The following is a 17,209-nucleotide window of genomic DNA, read 5'->3' as shown; positions in this document are numbered from 1 at the left end:
GGACATGCTTTTAAATGGAGCGCATGATCAATGAAAACTGCTCATATATTTCACTTACATACAGCAGAAAAACTGTACTTGAAAAACAAGTTTCAGGTTAACAGTTGTTAGCTGTAAAAGAACGTAAGCATCAGAATACAACTCACATAATGGCTGATCCATAAAGGTTCTCTATACATACATGGACTCACACAGAAATAAGAGGAAAGGCTTCTCATGATCTGAATGTCAACTTTATTTCACTTACTCAAACAACATGCTCAAGTGTGAACAGAAATAGGATTAAGAGCTGGGTGAAGAGGTAGCTGCTACATCACTGATGGTTTGTGTTGCAGTTATGGTTCTAACTTAATGAATGCAAAGTGCACAGCCAAACCTCTACAGTGCAGGCTTTGGGCTCATATCTGAGCACAGGCTCTGCTGATGCCATGCTCTCTCAGTGCCTGATGCGTCTGATGGACTGGATCTTGGGTGTCTGGCAGTGGGAGCCCCAGTTCCTCCAGTGCTGATAGTCTCCGCTGTGTCTCTCACACTCCATGATGTACTGCTGGCCTCTGTAGCCCGGGTACTCATAGCACACAAAGCTGCAAAAAGTCAGATTTCATTAAAAAGAGCTGAATGTAAGTTTTATGAGTTACTTCACATGAATTCCCCTGATATATCTACAGTATGTGTTTTAACTCACTAACAGTCCATTATTTAAAATTAGAGAATATAAAGAGAATAAAGGAAAGTACATTGTAAGATGACTAAGTAGTAGTAGTAAAAGGTAAAAGTATCATTACCACAGTGTAATATACATTACTGTTTTCATTACTTTAAATAACAAGTAAGTATTAATATGTAGTAGTACTAGTTAAGTAGTAATATGAATATAAAATATACTAAAAGTACCAAAAATAAAAAGTCCTGAAAAGATTAGCTAAACGTAGCTAGTGAAAATAACTCATTTCTAATTTTGTCTAATGAATGTTGTGGCAAACCATTCAGCATTTGTTGCAAAAATTCACCACAGTAGTGGACTGACCTGGCATCATGTTTTGTGTAATTTAGCTCAGGGGAAGTGTTGGAACTACTGTGACTCTGTGATGCTGTTTGCAGATTTGTTTTCTAACACTGAAGTTGCTCAAAAATCAAAAGTGAACAAATTTAGCTCTAGAGATTTTAGTCTAGAGAGACGGAAGTGAGATGTGGAGAAACTGATGCAGCCAGGCAAAGAGAAATAAAACAGTATAGACACACACATACAAATAATTTCCTTATACAAGAATGGAAATATTATCAACAGCATAACGCTTTGGACCACATGAAATGCTTAAATCACACAGATCAATCGCTCCTTTCCTTTTGTTCTTCTGTCCTCTGACACTTGCTTATAACAAACCACTGACAGTGAAGTGATGAGAACATGTTGGGATCGATCGTTCACTTACGCTCCACACTGCACGTGCATGGACCCCACCTCAGGCCTGAACCAGCCCATGGCCTGCAGGGATGGGTAGTCGTCGCAGAGCTCGGTGCTGCGGCCCATGAAGTTCTCCTTCTCGAAGATCATCATGCGGCTGCTGTGGTGAGACTGTTGGGGAGGGGGTGGAACCGAGGGTTAGCGCTAAAGTTAGCATTAACCCTGTGTGACAGACGCACAGAGTGAGCAGACGTTCTGCACTGAGTTGTGTCATTTCTATTTCTGAGCTGTGTCAGTCACTGTGTGTGGCTCGCTCTTCTCATCACTCTCTCCTTCTGTCACCCTGTCACTCATGATCATTTCAGTTTCTGCTCCCCCACTCCCACTGCTCTCTTCCTCACTGTCATTTTTGGCCCCTGCAGGTACTCACAGCGCAGTAGATGGGGCGGAAGGACATGAAGCGCTCTGAGTGGTAGGACAGAGAGCCGCTGTAGGCTTCCCAGTTGGGGTACTCGCCCCTCTCCAGGATGAACTGCTGGCCCTGGAAGTCATGGTGCTCAAAACCGACCCAGCTAGACACGTGAGGGGAAGAGGAGAAGTGGTCAGATGGGTGAAGAGAAATCCCTTTGCAGTAAATGAACTTGAACACAAAATAGACAAGGGGACAGAGGACATCGGGTGAATGAGAGGAGTGGAAGGCCCCTTTGTCACAGGCCAGATGTGTCGATGTCAGTGAGATAAGAGACGTTTTCTTCTTTAGCTGTTCATTAATCACCTCACAAAGCCTCTGGCCCAACAGTAAAATCTTCTTGATGTAAGCTAGCAGTAACACTCTCATCTCTGAATATAACCACTGAGGTTACAAAATGCCTGAGTTGGTATCCAACAAACGCATTTTCCTCCCAAGAATCACTGATAGTTTGGAGCTAAATGCGTGTTCAGCTGCTGAAATCAGCAGGTGTTCAGAGAATCACTAGTCCGACTTTGGCAAGCTTCACACACCATGACTAAAGTCTGGGCTGTTATGTATAAAACTGCTCTGAGTAAAGTTTTGGTCTTGACTGCGTCAAAATAAAGAGGGTGACACAAGTTAGCGCTTCTACTCAGTGTTAAGAATAAATGCCATGCATAAATATTTCTGAGTGGTAAAACCTGTCGCCAGCACCGAACTTATTTAAAGATCGTCTGATCCTGTGAAGAGTCTTCTTTACGGATACTGCAAAGAAGAAGCAGAAGGGTATGACGACATCAGGGAGAGAAATGTACTGTGGGTAGACAGTGACTAGCTGTAGTCAGCAAATGGGGTTCATACTATATATTTCTACTCTCAGATTCTATTCTCTGACTTCTTGCCACTTCTTTTCTACACTCACTCCTTTTCAGGTCAAAGTTTAAATAATTCTTATATATATATATATATATATATATATATATATATACTCCTATAACTTTAAAACTCACAGACCCTTTCCTGTCACAAAAGCCTCATCGTGTGCACACGGTCTCTTCAGTATGGTCACCTACTGACCCACCTCACAGTGTGTGGGCCTTGATGCTAACTCAGTTCACCTACAGTTAAACCAGTTAACAGAAAGAAAAGAGGAAGCAGAAGAATCTTGTATTTATCAAATTTGCTCATGGTCCTTAAAACTTTACTGTTTCACATTCAGTGAACACAATCACAGAACCAAAGAACAATGTTGAAAATCAGGTAAATATATTTACATATTACTAATATACATATATTTTCAGATGTTCTGTTTTTGAAGTTTAAAACCTGCATTGTATAATTTAACACAATTTAAATATTGTCTCATATTAAAGAGGACACATTTTCTGAATCAACTTTGAATAACAAGTAATGTGGTCTTATGTTAACACACAACAATCTGTACCTGGACATGCTACTGGAGAGATGATTGTTTTCCTGTCTTCATTTGTGTTTTTCTGATTGGTCTAAAGTGGACGGGGCTCTCGATTTTGTGATGTAATTTAGTGTGAAAGCAAATGAAATGACTGTGGGGGTGACTGCAACTCAAATCTGCTTAAACACAGACCTGATGAAGCACATCGGAGAGTTTTTAGGAATTAAACAAGAGTATTTTGATAATTCAGTTAAGAGAAGGCAGCAGAAACATACTATTAAAAATCTGCCATTGTTGTGCTGTATTCAAAGTAAAGAAAAAGTATGGATCTTGCAGGATGGCCCTTGGGAATATTATAATATTGAATAATTACTGATCAATTATAAAGTATAATTGTTACATAGAGGTAATATTTGCCTTTAAATGGGAATAAATAGCATAGCAAGAGATAGTACTGACCGTCTATAGCGTTAATATTATTGGTTACAAGCTAGTTGAGCAGTTTTATAAGATTCTGTGTGCTTTTCATCAGAAGCATCTTGACACTGCCTTGTGCACCCAATGTATGAGGCAAGGTGGTCCACAGCATTTTCTCAAAGGGATATAAACATTAACATGACCTTAGTACGCACTGCTGATCAATACTGACTGTTGACAACAAGTAAAGTGCATATAGCAGGTGTGAAAGCCTCCGCACAGAGAACATCCTGCAGTTTAAATGGTTTTCAAAGTTGTAAAAAGACACTGTTAACTCGTCATGACTGTTAAAAATGTTCTCATTATTACATCTGATAAAGGGGGCACCCTGCGTGTAGGATGGACTGACCTCAAAGGTCACTTGTGTTGTAGTGGGAGTCCGGACACTATTTCCTCTCTCTCTACCTCCATCGTACAGACACACACACACACACACACACACACACAGAGTCAGTCAGCTGTCCACAGAGACATGCAGGCGTACAGGCTGTGTGACTCACGCTCCACTCTCCACTCGGATGGAGCGGATGTTGTCCAGGCCGCAGTCGTGGATGTTGCAGCACTCACAGGTGAACTCCAGACACTTGCCCTGGAAATGCTCCTGCTCAAACACAGTGACCTGCACACAGGGGGAGACGGGGAGAGAGGGAGGCGTGAGGGTGTGTGTCCTACTGGACATGTTGATATGTCTGTGGACAGTGTGTGTGTGTGTGTGTGTGTGTGTGTGTGTTAAGTCACCTTAAAGAAAGGGGCTGTGTCCATGCTGGGGAAGTACATGGGTGAGGTCATGTGAGTTTTAGTGACTCTATTCATTTCTGGAATACGGAGGAAAAACAAGAAACAAGCTGAATGTGTCGTAAAATAAGTAGGCACAGCCAAAAGTAACAGGAAGAGCATAAAATAAAATTCATGGCAAACCCACAAACTCGGGTTGTTTATTAATTCATTTAAGTGACTTACCTGGACGGTGTCCTCGCGCTCCTCGCTCATCCAATCCTCGTGCCGGACACTTTTGTCCGCACCTGGCGCGTCGCTTTTATGCCCGCGTCCACGCGCGTGTGCGAGCGTGAAGCTCGAGGGCCTACATTCGCGGCACTTCCGGTTAGGCTCTTCAAAGTTAAGCTTTGTTGAACAACTTAAAACGCCCGTGCGGCGCTACAACGGAGATTTAAATGAATACGCGTGATATTGGAAACTGGGTTTGTATCCAGATGATCTTTTTTTTTTTTTACATGTGTCTTTAAATTAGCACATTTAATCGTGGCCTTTAAATGACCAGCTTAATATGTCAAAGGCAACTAAAAACTCACTTACAAATATATTCTGAATAGATTGTTTGTTATTCTTGGGCCAAACCTGACTGATAAGCCACCTCACTAAACTATTTTACAACTGAAATAATTTGTGATCTGTCATTTGGCATTATATGGTCCATCTTCTTTAACGAAGATTTCTCAAGTGGCCCCTTTATTTTGAAGGAAAGAGTTTCCGGTTTCCCTCTGCCTAACTGTCACCTCATTGACGCAGGTGAGTTAAGGGCTCGTGCGCCCCTCCGCGCTCAAGCCTGAGCATCAACCGTGTGTGTGTGTGTGTGTGTGTGTGTGTGTGTGTGTGTGTGTGTGTGTGTGTGTGTGTGTGTGTGTGTGTGTGTGTGCGCGCCTGATCCCGGTGCTCTCTCTGTGCAGCTCTGATCTGTCGACTCAGCAGATCCCAGTCAGCGCAGCCACAGAGCTGCTGCTGCTGAATGCGCCGCTGTTGTTGCTCTATTCGTATAGGTCAGCAGAGCCATCGTATAGAGCAACAATGGCCGGGGCTATAGGCAGAGAATGAGGAGGATTTGGAGAGCCATCCAGGGGAAGGCTGTTTCAGTGATGGCTCCCAAAAGGTCGAGGACATATTGATAAAGATGTTCTGATTAAATAAAGAAGAGAAAAGGGCAATAACACTTTGGATTGATGTTCCTGTGTCACTCTGCAGCGATGTGGTTTTAATAGAAGCCCCCCTCATCCATCATTTTGGACTGAGGGGTGACAGTTGCCACTGTGACCCGGTCCTTAACATTTCATCTCAAAAGAGGAGACAGAGTTCTTCGTAACATCTTCACCATCACACGTGCACACACCAAGGCAGCAGCCTCATCATGGCACACCAAAGCCTAAACCACCAGCATCAAGTTGTCAACATACTGCTTTATTACTGACACAGCCTGGATGGTGGCGTGTCGTTTGTCTCAGCATCTATCACACCTTCATTTTTAGCATCTGCTGAAGCCTTTCCATACAAATGTTTGATGGTGGCACTCAGTGTGAAGGCGTGTCTCGTTTGAGACGTCAGTGGGATTTCACTATAGCACATGGGCATTTTATCTATACATGATATTATTATATTACACCTCCTATTGTCAGTCCTAAAAACTCTGATCGCCCACAATAACAACTTAATCATTTTGTTGTATTGTGTCACAAGCACAAGGCTTCTCTTCTCAGTTGTTAAGTTGTAGTCCTACTAGTTACTGGAGTAAAACTAAATCTATTTCAATTCAATTCAATTTTATTTGTATAGCGACAAATCACAACAGAAGTCATCTCAAGGCACTTTACAGTGTTTAAGACCTTACAAATATAACTGTTTACAGAATTATATAGGAAACTCAACAACCCACAGTGGAAAGAAACAACTCCCAGGAAGGAAGAAACCTCCAGAAGAACCAGGCTCTGGGTGGGCGACCATCTGGGATGAGTGCAAAGAGGAGAGAGAAAAGAACAGCAGGCAACAAAAACAACAACAAGCAGCAAAGAACAATGGGCAGGTCAACTGGATTCTGGAGATATACAGCTCCAAGGCTGAAGATATATCTGCAGAGGAGAGCAGAGAGGAGGAAGCACAAAGTTAATGACATGCAATGGTGGCATTTGAATGGATAGAGGAGAGGAGAGAAGAAGAGTTCAATGTATCAGTAGAGGTCCCTCAGCAGACTAACCTATAGCAGCATAACTAAGAGATGGTTCAGAGTAATCTGATCCATCTCTAACTATAAGCTTTATAAAAATAGGAAAGTTTTAGTCTAGTCTCAAATGTAGAGAGGGTGTCTGCCTCCAGAACCTGAACTGGGAGCTGGTTCCACAGGAGAGGAGCTTGATAGCTAAAGGCTCTGCCTCCCATTCTACATTTGGAAACTCTAGGAACCACAAGTAAACCTGCAGCCTGAGAACAGAGAGTTCTGCTCTGCTTAGGAGAAGGAAATTAGAGGACGTTCAGGTCTTTATGTCTTTTAAGCATGCTTGAAGTTTGACTAATTGATTATTGTCTTCTGGTTTCATAGATATATATAGTTAGGTATCATCTGCATAGCAATGGAAATGTATTTATTTATATTTTTAAGAGTTTCCTAATAGGATCAACTATATGCAAACAGCAAAAACATTTTCAATTCACAGTTATTATCCCAAACGGCCTGGAACTGTTTTCAAAAGCGAAGGAGTAAACTTGCGTCTTATAGAACTGAAATTCCTGCAGTTTCAGTGTTTTAAATAGGGCAGACTATAACTGAATACATGTCTACCAGGACTTATCTTTGTACTCGACTGTATGCGAATGTCATACATTACTTATGTGTTCTCATGGTAACTAGTTCATACAAAGATTAAAAAAAGAACCATTCCTTATTAGAGAGGAGAAGAGAAGTCGTGTACGCGTACTAATAAAGGGTGCACTCGTGTCCTCACTCCATGTTTTTTCTGCCCTCTGGGATGGGCTATGCCAACTTGAATGTCCTTTTGGACAGTGGATCTTAACTGGAGGACGTCAACTGAAGAGCCCAAGATGCTCACGTAAGAGCCACTTCCATCGGTGCACACTTAACTTCCTCCTGCTGCCGCTCACGTCTTCTTTTGTGTGTGTGTGTGTGACTGGCTGCAGCGACTGAGGAAGTCTAACAGCCACTGAGTGGGAAGTGGGTGATTCACCCCTTCACTCCATCCTCCTTTTTGCACTTTCACTGATGCTCACTTGAGCATGATGCATTTGAGGAAAATTCAAATTTCAGGATTAATGAGTATGATTACTGAAAATCAAGGGCCGACGACTTTTAGCTCACAGCATCAGGGTCCCAGCTGCTGAACAGCCCTCGTTTCCTTCCTGTGTCCTCAACAGCTTGTGTGAACCCTTGATGTCATACATCGCGTGACGTCACCTGTGTGGCTGCAGCCGGCCAGCTTTGCTTGTTCCCACTTGTGCACTTTGGAATAAGTGTCTTGTGAACTTTCCAGTTGCAGCCAACGCCCACGCAAGTAGAATAGCGGAAGGCTGTAATTTAATGGCCTTCTCCCACTGTGATGAAATGAAAGATTCAGGTTATTGTCCGTGCACACTCGGAACCTCTTTGCTCACCCAGAGGTGGAACAACAAGGTTATTGCTTCTCACAGCTTATTGCTTTTGCCGTTATTGTTTGTCCCAGCACCTCTTGATTACAACAGTGAGGGGAATATGAGTGAATAATTTTGTGACAGGTTCTTACCTGGTCGGCCTGACTATCATTAATATCACACTGCATTTTGGGGTTAGGCCTAAGTGCTTTGTACATCGCAGCTCAGTCCATAAAGACTCACTTTATGTACATTTTCTATATCATTTACAAGTGGGTGATGAATATTATCTTATAATAAAGTTGTTTTGTTCACTAAGGTCAAATGTATATTGATTGATTTTGTCTCATTTTCTTCCTACATACATATGCTTCATCCCATCATCTGCCACTCGTTCGACCCCACTGTGTTTCTCTGTGTCTCCCTCTCTCTTTGATGATGGCGGTATTTCTATTCTGTGGGGGCTGTGAGCTCAGCGAGTTTGTTTTTGTGCCTGTAATCCCCTCTCTCTGGCTGCCAGCATATAAAAGCACAGAGGGGCCCAGCAGACTCTCACACTGACCACCAGTCTCAGCCTTGAGTCTACTCCTATACTCACACACTGCCACAGGTAAGACAGTGGACAAACATCATACAGAAAAAAAAAAGATGAGGAAGATAGACAGCAAGAATAACCCTGATGTAATACCTGGTAACGAGACGAACGCTTAAAGTCAACTGCAGGTTAAGTTGAAGAAAGTCAGACATTGACAGTGAAATTCGAATTTCTTTAATTTAACAGTTTTCATCTAATGCGCTGTGCAGAATAAACATGGCTGTTTATTCTGAGTGTAAATTACGCTAATTATTAAACTACAGTGAGTGCTTCAATGTAGATTAGATGAAAAAAAAGATATATATTATATATCTAAATATCGATATTTTACGTATTTGTTAATGTTTTAAAAAGTTAAAGACTGTCTATATGTAGAATGGATTTTGTTTTTGAGATTTTGTTTACCATAAATATGAGTTAAAGTGAGTGACATGATGGTAATTTGTATTGGTAAAGCTTGAGTTGAATCCAGATATGTTAGTGATGTACAAAAATTTGTGTGTGTGGGCGAATATTTTTTTGTTTATAGGGAGGGTAATCTAAATTTTATTTTTGGGAGGGAATGTACAAAAAAAAAAAACGTGACAGCTCTTTTAAAAAAAACAAAACAAAACAAAACAAAAAATAATCAATTGCACTAGAATTGTAATAGTATACACCCTACAGTAGTATAATAAGTAAAATACAGTTACAATACTCTTTAATTTGAGGATAGTGTTTAATGTCAGTCAAGGGGGGAGGCTCCAAAGCAACATTGTAAAGGGCTTTACTCTTTAAATAAATGAAATGTTTAACCTCATCTCCACCCTCAAATAACTTTTGAACAGTCCCTTAGAGTGACATTCAAAAACAGGTAAAAACTGATTGGACGCATCTTCTCTCTTCTACTCAGTCATCATGTCTGCTGGAGGAGAGAAATCCAAGTCTGCTTCCCAGACAGATGGGAAGGCGGCTCAGAGCAAGATGTCTGAGATGGGCATGATGTCCTACAAGGTATTGTGCACTTTCAAACACACAGCATGTCACACATAGAGATGCTCAAACACCTCCAGACCAGATCCAGTATTTTACTTAGATAGTGTGAAGCAGCCAGCCTCACACCAACAGTTAACCTTCTGGGCTGATGTCTATTATCACAACCTGTTGGTTCCTATAGCTCTGTGAGGAGGCGGTTGACAACTAAAACTGACAGAAAAAAGCCATATGAGGCTTCTGTGCATGAAGTGACTGCAGAGGTAGCTGTCACAACAACACAGCCACTTCACTTCACCCTCTTGCTTGCTTTTTTTGGACCGCTCCTCTTCTGTCAATCTGTCCATCCTATTTTTACAGTTCTCAGGTTGGAAAGGGGGAATCAGGAAAGGGGGATTAACTTTGTAACCACCTCTTTGATTTCAGTTGTCACTCCCACTATCATTCCCTTTTCCCCTCCACTCTCCAGATGTGTGTGTACGACCAGGAGAACTTCCAGGGCCGCTGCATGGAGATTAACAGTGAGTGCGTGAACGTGTGCGACATGGGAATGGATAAGGTGCGCTCGCTGCGTGTCGAGAGCGGACCGTAAGTAGCCTGTACATCCACAAACCACACGTACACACCCACCCACACGCGCAAGTGAAATGCACCCAGCACCCACACTCCTCTGAGCACAGAGGAGGTAATTTCGCAGCTGTACCTCACCATTACGTGACATTTCACACTTCACATTTTAGGCATTTATCTGATGCTTTTATCCTGAGTGATCTGCAGAGAGTGCAGCAGTGTAGTGAACTCCAATAGGCAAACTACTGACACAACAAAGTGACACACAGCAGTGATTAACAGGACAGATAAGAGACACGTAATAAGTAAGGAGATAAGGAAAAAGTAGTAAGACAAAGAAGAACAGTGACAAATTATTTCTAATTAAACTGAAGAGGGAGACATTCTGACTTCTAGTCTCTAGTATGGGTGAAATGGCAAAAACTCATCATCTCCCTCCTCTCCTCAGCTTTGTGGGTTTTGAACAGATGAACTTCTGCGGTGAGATGTTCATCCTGGAGAAGGGCGAGTACCCCCGCTGGGACTCATGGAGCAACTGCCAGAAGAACGACTACCTCCTGTCCTTCAGGCCCGTCCGCATGGTAAACACTCTATGACACTCTATGGCGTTTACAGCAGTTTGCTCCACTTATATCTCCTCATTCCAAATGCTTTTCCCCCCCAACTTTTTTTGTTCTTCGCCACCATCCAGGATCCTGAGAAGCACAAGATCTGCCTGTATGAGGTGGGAGAGTTCAAGGGGCGTAAGATGGAGATCATGGACGACGATGTCCCCAGCCTGTTTTCTTATGGCTTCACCGACAGAGTGGGCAGCATCAATGTCAGCTGTGGAACGTGAGTTAGAAGCACAAGGAATGCTATTGTTGTGGTCGTTCTGGGCTCGACCAAGTAGCTTTAAATGAAGGTGACAACCTCCCCAACTAACTCCTGTAAGCTAATCAGCATGTTTCCTAGTAGTCTTCCTTTAAACATGGAGACCTGCTCCTGTTCTCTGTGTGCCGACCCAGCAGACACTCAGCTGTCTCAAAGCTTTTCTCTGTTTGCAGCATTTCCATCATGCATTTTTTAGCAGTGCCGACTACAAACGCTCTGCTTTTGCAACAGCTGCGTCAAAAACGAGACCAGCTCCGTGCACTGCTGCATGTGTCAGACAGTCTCTACATCCGTGACGTCATTCTCAAAACTGGCGGAAAGCCGCATAACCACATAGTATCTGAGGGCTTTAAGTGACTGCGAGCAAGTTCAGGAATAGAGTCTTTTTCATCAGCAGCTAACGGAGGGTGTCACGAACGTCAGCAGCTCAGTGTCTCTCTCTCTGTCTCCATGCTGTCAGAGGTGTGTCGTGCAACACTGGTGTGATTACCTCATTTGTAGTCGCTCTCTGCTGCCTGAAACAAACAGCTGGAAGGCAGACTGACCTGTGGTTTGCCAGTGACAGCTTGATAAACAGATCAATGTCTTATTATGATCCCTGATTTGTCTGCATCTGTCTTTCCCACGTCTTTCTCACACTTAGCTGTTATTTGTCATTGAACCTTGTGTTTTCTTTCTTACAAAACTGACCATTTACTCTCTTCTGAATGTCCAACGATGCCCTTTTTCTTTTAATTTTCTCTCAAGTGATTTATTATAAAACCTTGAAATCTACTGTCAATTTCAAACTGTAAATTCCTGTCTCTTCTTCTCCCCCCCTGCCTCCAGATGGGTGGGTTACCAGTTCCCTGGATACCGCGGCAGTCAGTACCTGCTGGAGAAGGGGGACTACAGGCATTTCAATGAGTACGGCGCCCGCTGCCCCCAGATGCAGTCCATTAGGCGCATCCGCGACATGCAGTGGCACCCACACGGCTGCTACACCATGTCCTCCAAGTGAAACCTGGTGAGGGCGAGGAAGAGAGGGACTGAAGGGGAGACGGAGGCCAAGGGTGGGCGGAGAGATGGAGAGGGAGGTGGAGGAGGGAGGGCGAAGAAGGAGAGAAGGAGGGAGAGGGTGTAATACTGTCCCCTGTGTCCCAAGATCTGTTGAAGGTCTGAGTGCGGGATGTTGGAGAAGCAGTAGGTTATTTATAGTTGTTGGAGCACTGTAATCTAGTGACCAATGAAAAGTTATTTAAGCAAAGTAGAGGAAGAGGAAACAATTACACAGGCCGCTGAGACTGTATCTGATAATAAATACTCTCTCCATTTTTATTCTCTCGCTCTTTCACCATCTCTATTTGTCCATTGCCTGCCTCCCACCCCTCCCTTCACCCCTCCCTCTCTCCCCCTCACACATCTCTTTTCCACATCCCGCCAACATCAGCCCCCACTCAGCCCATTAGAGCCCGAATGAGCAGGGGTACCAGTGTGGATTTGTGTGTGTTTATGTGGTGAGGCTCCTGAGACAGTAAACAGCCAAAACAAAGAGCGTGGTGGCAAATCGGCTGTGCTCAGCTCCTGTAGCCACATCCAGCCTAAACCAAATAAAGCATCTCACGTCCTGTTCCTTGAACAACTGGGGTCTTATTGTTCAGATTTGGTGTATATGATATGAATTTTTCAAAGGTTTTCCTTGAATTCACGAGTTGCTGCTTATAAAGACATTGAGAAGCTCCTACAATCAATACTTTTACTGTATATTATTAATAGGTGCTCACAGTGAAAACCCATAGACTTATCCACAGGCTTATTAACAACTGTAAATTCAACTGCATGATTTATTTTATGGTTCAAAACTTTGCTGTTGCAGATAACTCTAACTGGCTCAATCAAACTTATTTGCATTCACAGCTGTTTCTAGAAAGGGCAGATGGAAAAATTTAGCAGTAATGGTAGGAACCAAAAAGATAGATAGCTGGTGTTTGGCTATTTTGTTTAAAGCAGATTTATGCATAATCCAGCTGTTAGCTTGGCCTGGGGGACTGCACGGCCACATCCTGTTCAACACTAATCAAACCTCCATCCAATGCTGGTGGAGACCAAAACATGGTTAAAAGGTCACTGGGTTTAGATTTGTATATAGACACAAACACAAACAACACTAAAATAAAGCTAATTTTGTTAGGTCAACTTCAATATGTAATAATATGTCAGCTTGTTTCTTTGGCCCCAAGAGTCAAATAAATGAAGAGGAATAAATAAAGCGGTATTGTGCAGTTGGGAAAGGAATTGAGTTCACTATACCAGCTCTATTAGCTGCTACTGAAACACCTGCTTTGCTAAAATGTCCATTCTCAGTTTATGTGAACCAAAGCTGCCACTTTTTCAGCAAAATGTTTGATTTCACTTGAATGTGGTACAGTTAGGAGCTGTTTGAATTAAAAAAGTGCAGTGTACAGGAGGTCCAGCAGAGGGTACTCTCAAAATTCACCCTCAGCCGGACATAGAAATGAAAATGGTGGAGGACATTGGCCAAGGTGACCACATAATGATGACACTGAAGGATCTGAGATTTAGCATATGTTCTAGTTTGGGCTCTGTAGGTGACAACATTTCTAGTACGACTGTTTGATTACTGACTCCATGCTAGTTTGCACTATGTTTATGTTTATGCAGGACTCTGATTGGCGTTTAGATGTGTCACAAAATCCTACTCATACTTTCACATGTTAAACTGAGATTTTGCACACAGAAGCATTTTTTCCTTTAGCACATGTGCAAACAGCCTTGTATAGCATCAAACTCTGTACTCGAGGTAGAGGTTTAGTGATCCATTCATGCCCAAAAGTGCAGCTAGGGTTCAACTGTCTTATAGATTGCAACTCTAATTGGAATAAGGATTTTTGTTGCATTGTTTAGAAAATATTGCAGAGTGTAGACTTTCTGCGAAGCATGAAATGTGTTTGACTGCACGTCTGTTATTGTCTTCTCTAAGACAAAATGAAAAGTGTTTTTTTGACTTCACACACTTCAAATAACTTGAAGGATCAATTGTTGCACTGAATGTGTTATTGTTTGTAGCACGTCTTGAGGTAATTTGCGTTTTCTCTCCATAGTCCACTCACAGTGTAATCACTCAGCGTAATGTGTGCTGCAGGAACACAGATTTGATTTGCAATGATGGAAAACAATTTGGTCCAAACGTTTGTTGATCCGTGAAAGAAGAAAGCACTCCATCCCCTCTGCCACAGCACTCTAAAACAGCGCATTATGTTTCGAAGCTTTCTCGTTTGAATGATTTCATTCATTATTTATCTTTCTCACCAAAGAGATTATTGATGCTCGGTGTGGTCTGTGAACGTCAGAACCCAAATGGATTGGACCACATTTTAGCATTCACACTCTTCTTTTTATAACGCTGGATCAATTATGCAGAGCTTACACTTTCCCCTAAGGCTGATCTAATATGCAAAAATACCAAACTACATTAATTATAATGTAACGGGAACGGTGTGACGTCAGTGATGGTTAGACTTTTATAGAAAAGGGGTTCTGAGAGTTTTTCAAATAGCACAAAAATAATGGGACAAGTTTTGGTAAGCTGCATTAGAGCAATTCAATCATTGCTAGCCCAGAAATGATGACTATGGTAGCCTAGATAAGCATGAGTCACTATTTCCTCTCCAACCTGTCCAATCCATACACTCTGCACTAGAGCACAACAAAAGCCTATTATCACTGAGTACAAGAGGAAACAGTGCAATAAGAAAATGTCTAATGAAATCCAATAACATGCTTATTCCCACAGTTATCAATACGGGCCTGTAATCGGGGTTAATGCTTACAGAGTACAGAGTGATTTTTCATTACACTCTTATTGTATCCAATGAATCAGTTTTATGCAGTTTAATTATCACAATGGTATCTTTAATAACAGTACAACACACAGAAACAAGTTAGCACGTTTGTTCCTCAACACCTTGCCTTGTTGGAAAGACACCAAAGAGAGACAGCTTTCATTTAACTGAAGGCTGAGAATTTTGGCAGCGTGGAAAAAAATACTGCGAATAGTTCAATGATAAAGGAAAATACGAGGAGAATACAGAAGCACCGGAACAATCTGATGCAATCCAACACAAAGCGCCTGCAAAGTATCAACTCAGACTGGCGAAGTTTAGCTGTTTTAAATGTGCAGTGGTAAGTCTAAGCAAAGTGGACTGTCTGAAGCCTGAAGCTGAGTTCAGATGCTCAAGACTCCCGTTAATAAATGATGCATTTGGCATTTTAAATCAATCCACTCTCTGATTCTGGGTCAGTGTTTGAAGAACTTGCCAGTGGTGCAGTGTTGTGTCCTAAAACCAGCAACAAAGCCTCCTGATGCAGCTTTTTATTCATTCATGCTACCAAAGACGGATGGATCCGACTTTCCAGATGCAGTAGATGCACCTGTAGCACACACTGGTCACCACACAAACATGTAGGTGGGGGAAAGAAACAGAAATAGAAAAAGCAATAGGAAGTAAAAACAAAACAAAACAGAAATATTGCATTTACCTTCCACCTGCTATTGTTATATTTATTGTTAGTTTTTTGTGCCTTTTAGCTTCTTTTTTACTTCATAACTGCACAATTTCCGCGTCTCTTTATGACATCACATTATTTTTTTTTGTCACTCGACGACAAACCCAAATTCAAGCGACTTTAGCAAAGGTTATTTTTGCTCTAGAGGCACCATTTTAGCACTTTCCTCATGATTTTTTCAGCTTTCCTCCCTAAAATACTGCAGTTAATCCCAGTTCTATAGACCCAGTTACTAAAAAATCCCATGCAATTGCACTCCAGAAATAAACTCTCTCAATTCAGCTCATGCCCTCTCCCTCCTCCCCCCAGTTTTGAGGGAACTAGAGAGGGAAATGCACACTTCACCTGTCACACAGGCACCCAGTTTAGTTCAGTCTATAAATATATTCAGATAAGACACCTACAAGGTGCTATGAGCCTTCCTCACTATGCAGTTAAAAATGGATTGGAGGAGTATTGACGTCAGACTGACACACACACACACACACACACACACACACACACACACACACACACACACACACACACACACACACACACACACACACACACACACATGCAAATAACACACATATGGACATTCACATGCGAGTAGACCCTAGTACAAGTCAGCACACACACACACACACACAGGCACACATGCGGCTACTCTTATTTCAGGCTCTGCTTCTGATGTCATTCTGTGAATTGGGGCTGTCTCAGCAGCAGAGCATTATGGGATAGCTTATAAAAGCGTAATGACTCCTTGAGGTACAATAGTGGTAAATAATGGTTGGAGATATCAATAGAGAGAGCGAGAGAGATGGGATGAACACACACCCTTACACAACTACATATCCGCCCAGTGTCCACCTTCGCACTTCCACCACAACACTTCTTATTCCACCTGGAGGTTTCGCAGGTCTGACTGCCTGATTGGCTGCTCAGACAGGTGATCACACAGAGCGGGTAATAAAGACTTATCACATCTGTTAGAAGCCGCTGCACATGAAACGTGTGCTTGCATTGTGTTTGTCACTGTCACATTTCTTCTCTCAGAGGGGTGAGGTCAATGAGTGACTGATCTTGGTGGACATGGAAGAAATTGGTTTTACAGAGCAGTGTGGTTTTCAATTTCTCTAGAAGGAAGGATGTAAAACAGCTCATACACAGTGGAAGCCTGAAGGGATGTTAATCTAATTGGAAGTAATGTGAGGAGGATTTCTTCAATCCATAGGGTTGTCAAGTGGGATTTAATAAGATTATGGGAAGCACAGTCCTAGCCTCCTGACAGCTGCTTTATGGAGGACCAGATGTGACTTCATAAACAGCTTTACAGTGAAGTAGTAAAATAAACAATAAAAAAAACCCTAAAAATTCTATAGATATATGATTTGTAATTTCTAATTTCTGTCTTTGCTGTTTCAAAACAAATGGAAAAATGAAAAAAAAAGAATATATATATATATCTATATATATACACTATGCACTATGAGCTTTCTATGGTTTTTATTCTTGACTTAAGATCAGATCACATTTTAT

At 42.1% G+C, this 17,209-nt stretch overlaps 2 protein-coding genes across 2 annotated transcripts; one reads left to right on the top strand and one right to left on the bottom strand.

Moving 5' to 3' along the window:
• Window positions 1-254: 254 nt before the first annotated feature.
• LOC113162198 (beta-crystallin A1-like) lies at window positions 255-4,777 on the bottom strand. The gene is made up of 6 exons (XM_026360222.1): window positions 4,708-4,777; window positions 4,486-4,562; window positions 4,248-4,366; window positions 1,836-1,977; window positions 1,434-1,576; window positions 255-584 (listed from the first exon to the last, which is right to left on the bottom strand). Exons 2-6 carry the CDS (start codon window positions 4,558-4,560, stop codon window positions 437-439), a joined length of 627 nt encoding a protein of 208 aa, XP_026216007.1. The 5' UTR covers window positions 4,561-4,562; window positions 4,708-4,777; the 3' UTR covers window positions 255-436.
• Window positions 4,778-9,595: 4,818 nt separating this feature from the next.
• crybb1l2 (crystallin, beta B1, like 2) lies at window positions 9,596-12,122 on the top strand. Its single transcript, XM_026360152.1, has 5 exons — window positions 9,596-9,700; window positions 10,149-10,267; window positions 10,698-10,830; window positions 10,941-11,083; window positions 11,951-12,122. Exons 1-5 carry the CDS (start codon window positions 9,605-9,607, stop codon window positions 12,120-12,122), a joined length of 663 nt encoding a protein of 220 aa, XP_026215937.1. The 5' UTR covers window positions 9,596-9,604.
• The last annotated feature ends 5,087 nt before the right edge of the window (window positions 12,123-17,209 follow it).

Source organism: Anabas testudineus, chromosome 1 (assembly GCF_900324465.2).
Source record: "Anabas testudineus chromosome 1, fAnaTes1.2, whole genome shotgun sequence".
Lineage (NCBI taxonomy): Eukaryota > Metazoa > Chordata > Actinopteri > Anabantiformes > Anabantidae > Anabas > Anabas testudineus.
This window is presented reverse-complemented; position numbering and strand designations above follow the sequence as displayed.

What these genes read in the sequence shown, in the direction of transcription:
- LOC113162198 (XM_026360222.1), bottom strand. Translation starts at nt 4,560, where the DNA reads ATGAATAGAGTCACTAAAACTCACATGACCTCACCCATGTACTTCCCC. An exon ending in TCCGCCCCATCTACTGCGCT is followed by an intron (nt 1,577 to 1,835) that starts GTGAGTACCTGC and finishes CCTCCCCAACAG; the next exon opens with TCTCACCACAGCAGCCGCAT. An exon ending in ATGCACGTGCAGTGTGGAGC is followed by an intron (nt 585 to 1,433) that starts GTAAGTGAACGA and finishes GACTTTTTGCAG; the next exon opens with CTTTGTGTGCTATGAGTACC.
- crybb1l2 (XM_026360152.1), top strand. Translation starts at nt 9,605, where the DNA reads ATGTCTGCTGGAGGAGAGAAATCCAAGTCTGCTTCCCAGACAGATGGG. An exon ending in CTGCGTGTCGAGAGCGGACC is followed by an intron (nt 10,268 to 10,697) that starts GTAAGTAGCCTG and finishes TCCTCTCCTCAG; the next exon opens with CTTTGTGGGTTTTGAACAGA. An exon ending in CCTTCAGGCCCGTCCGCATG is followed by an intron (nt 10,831 to 10,940) that starts GTAAACACTCTA and finishes GCCACCATCCAG; the next exon opens with GATCCTGAGAAGCACAAGAT.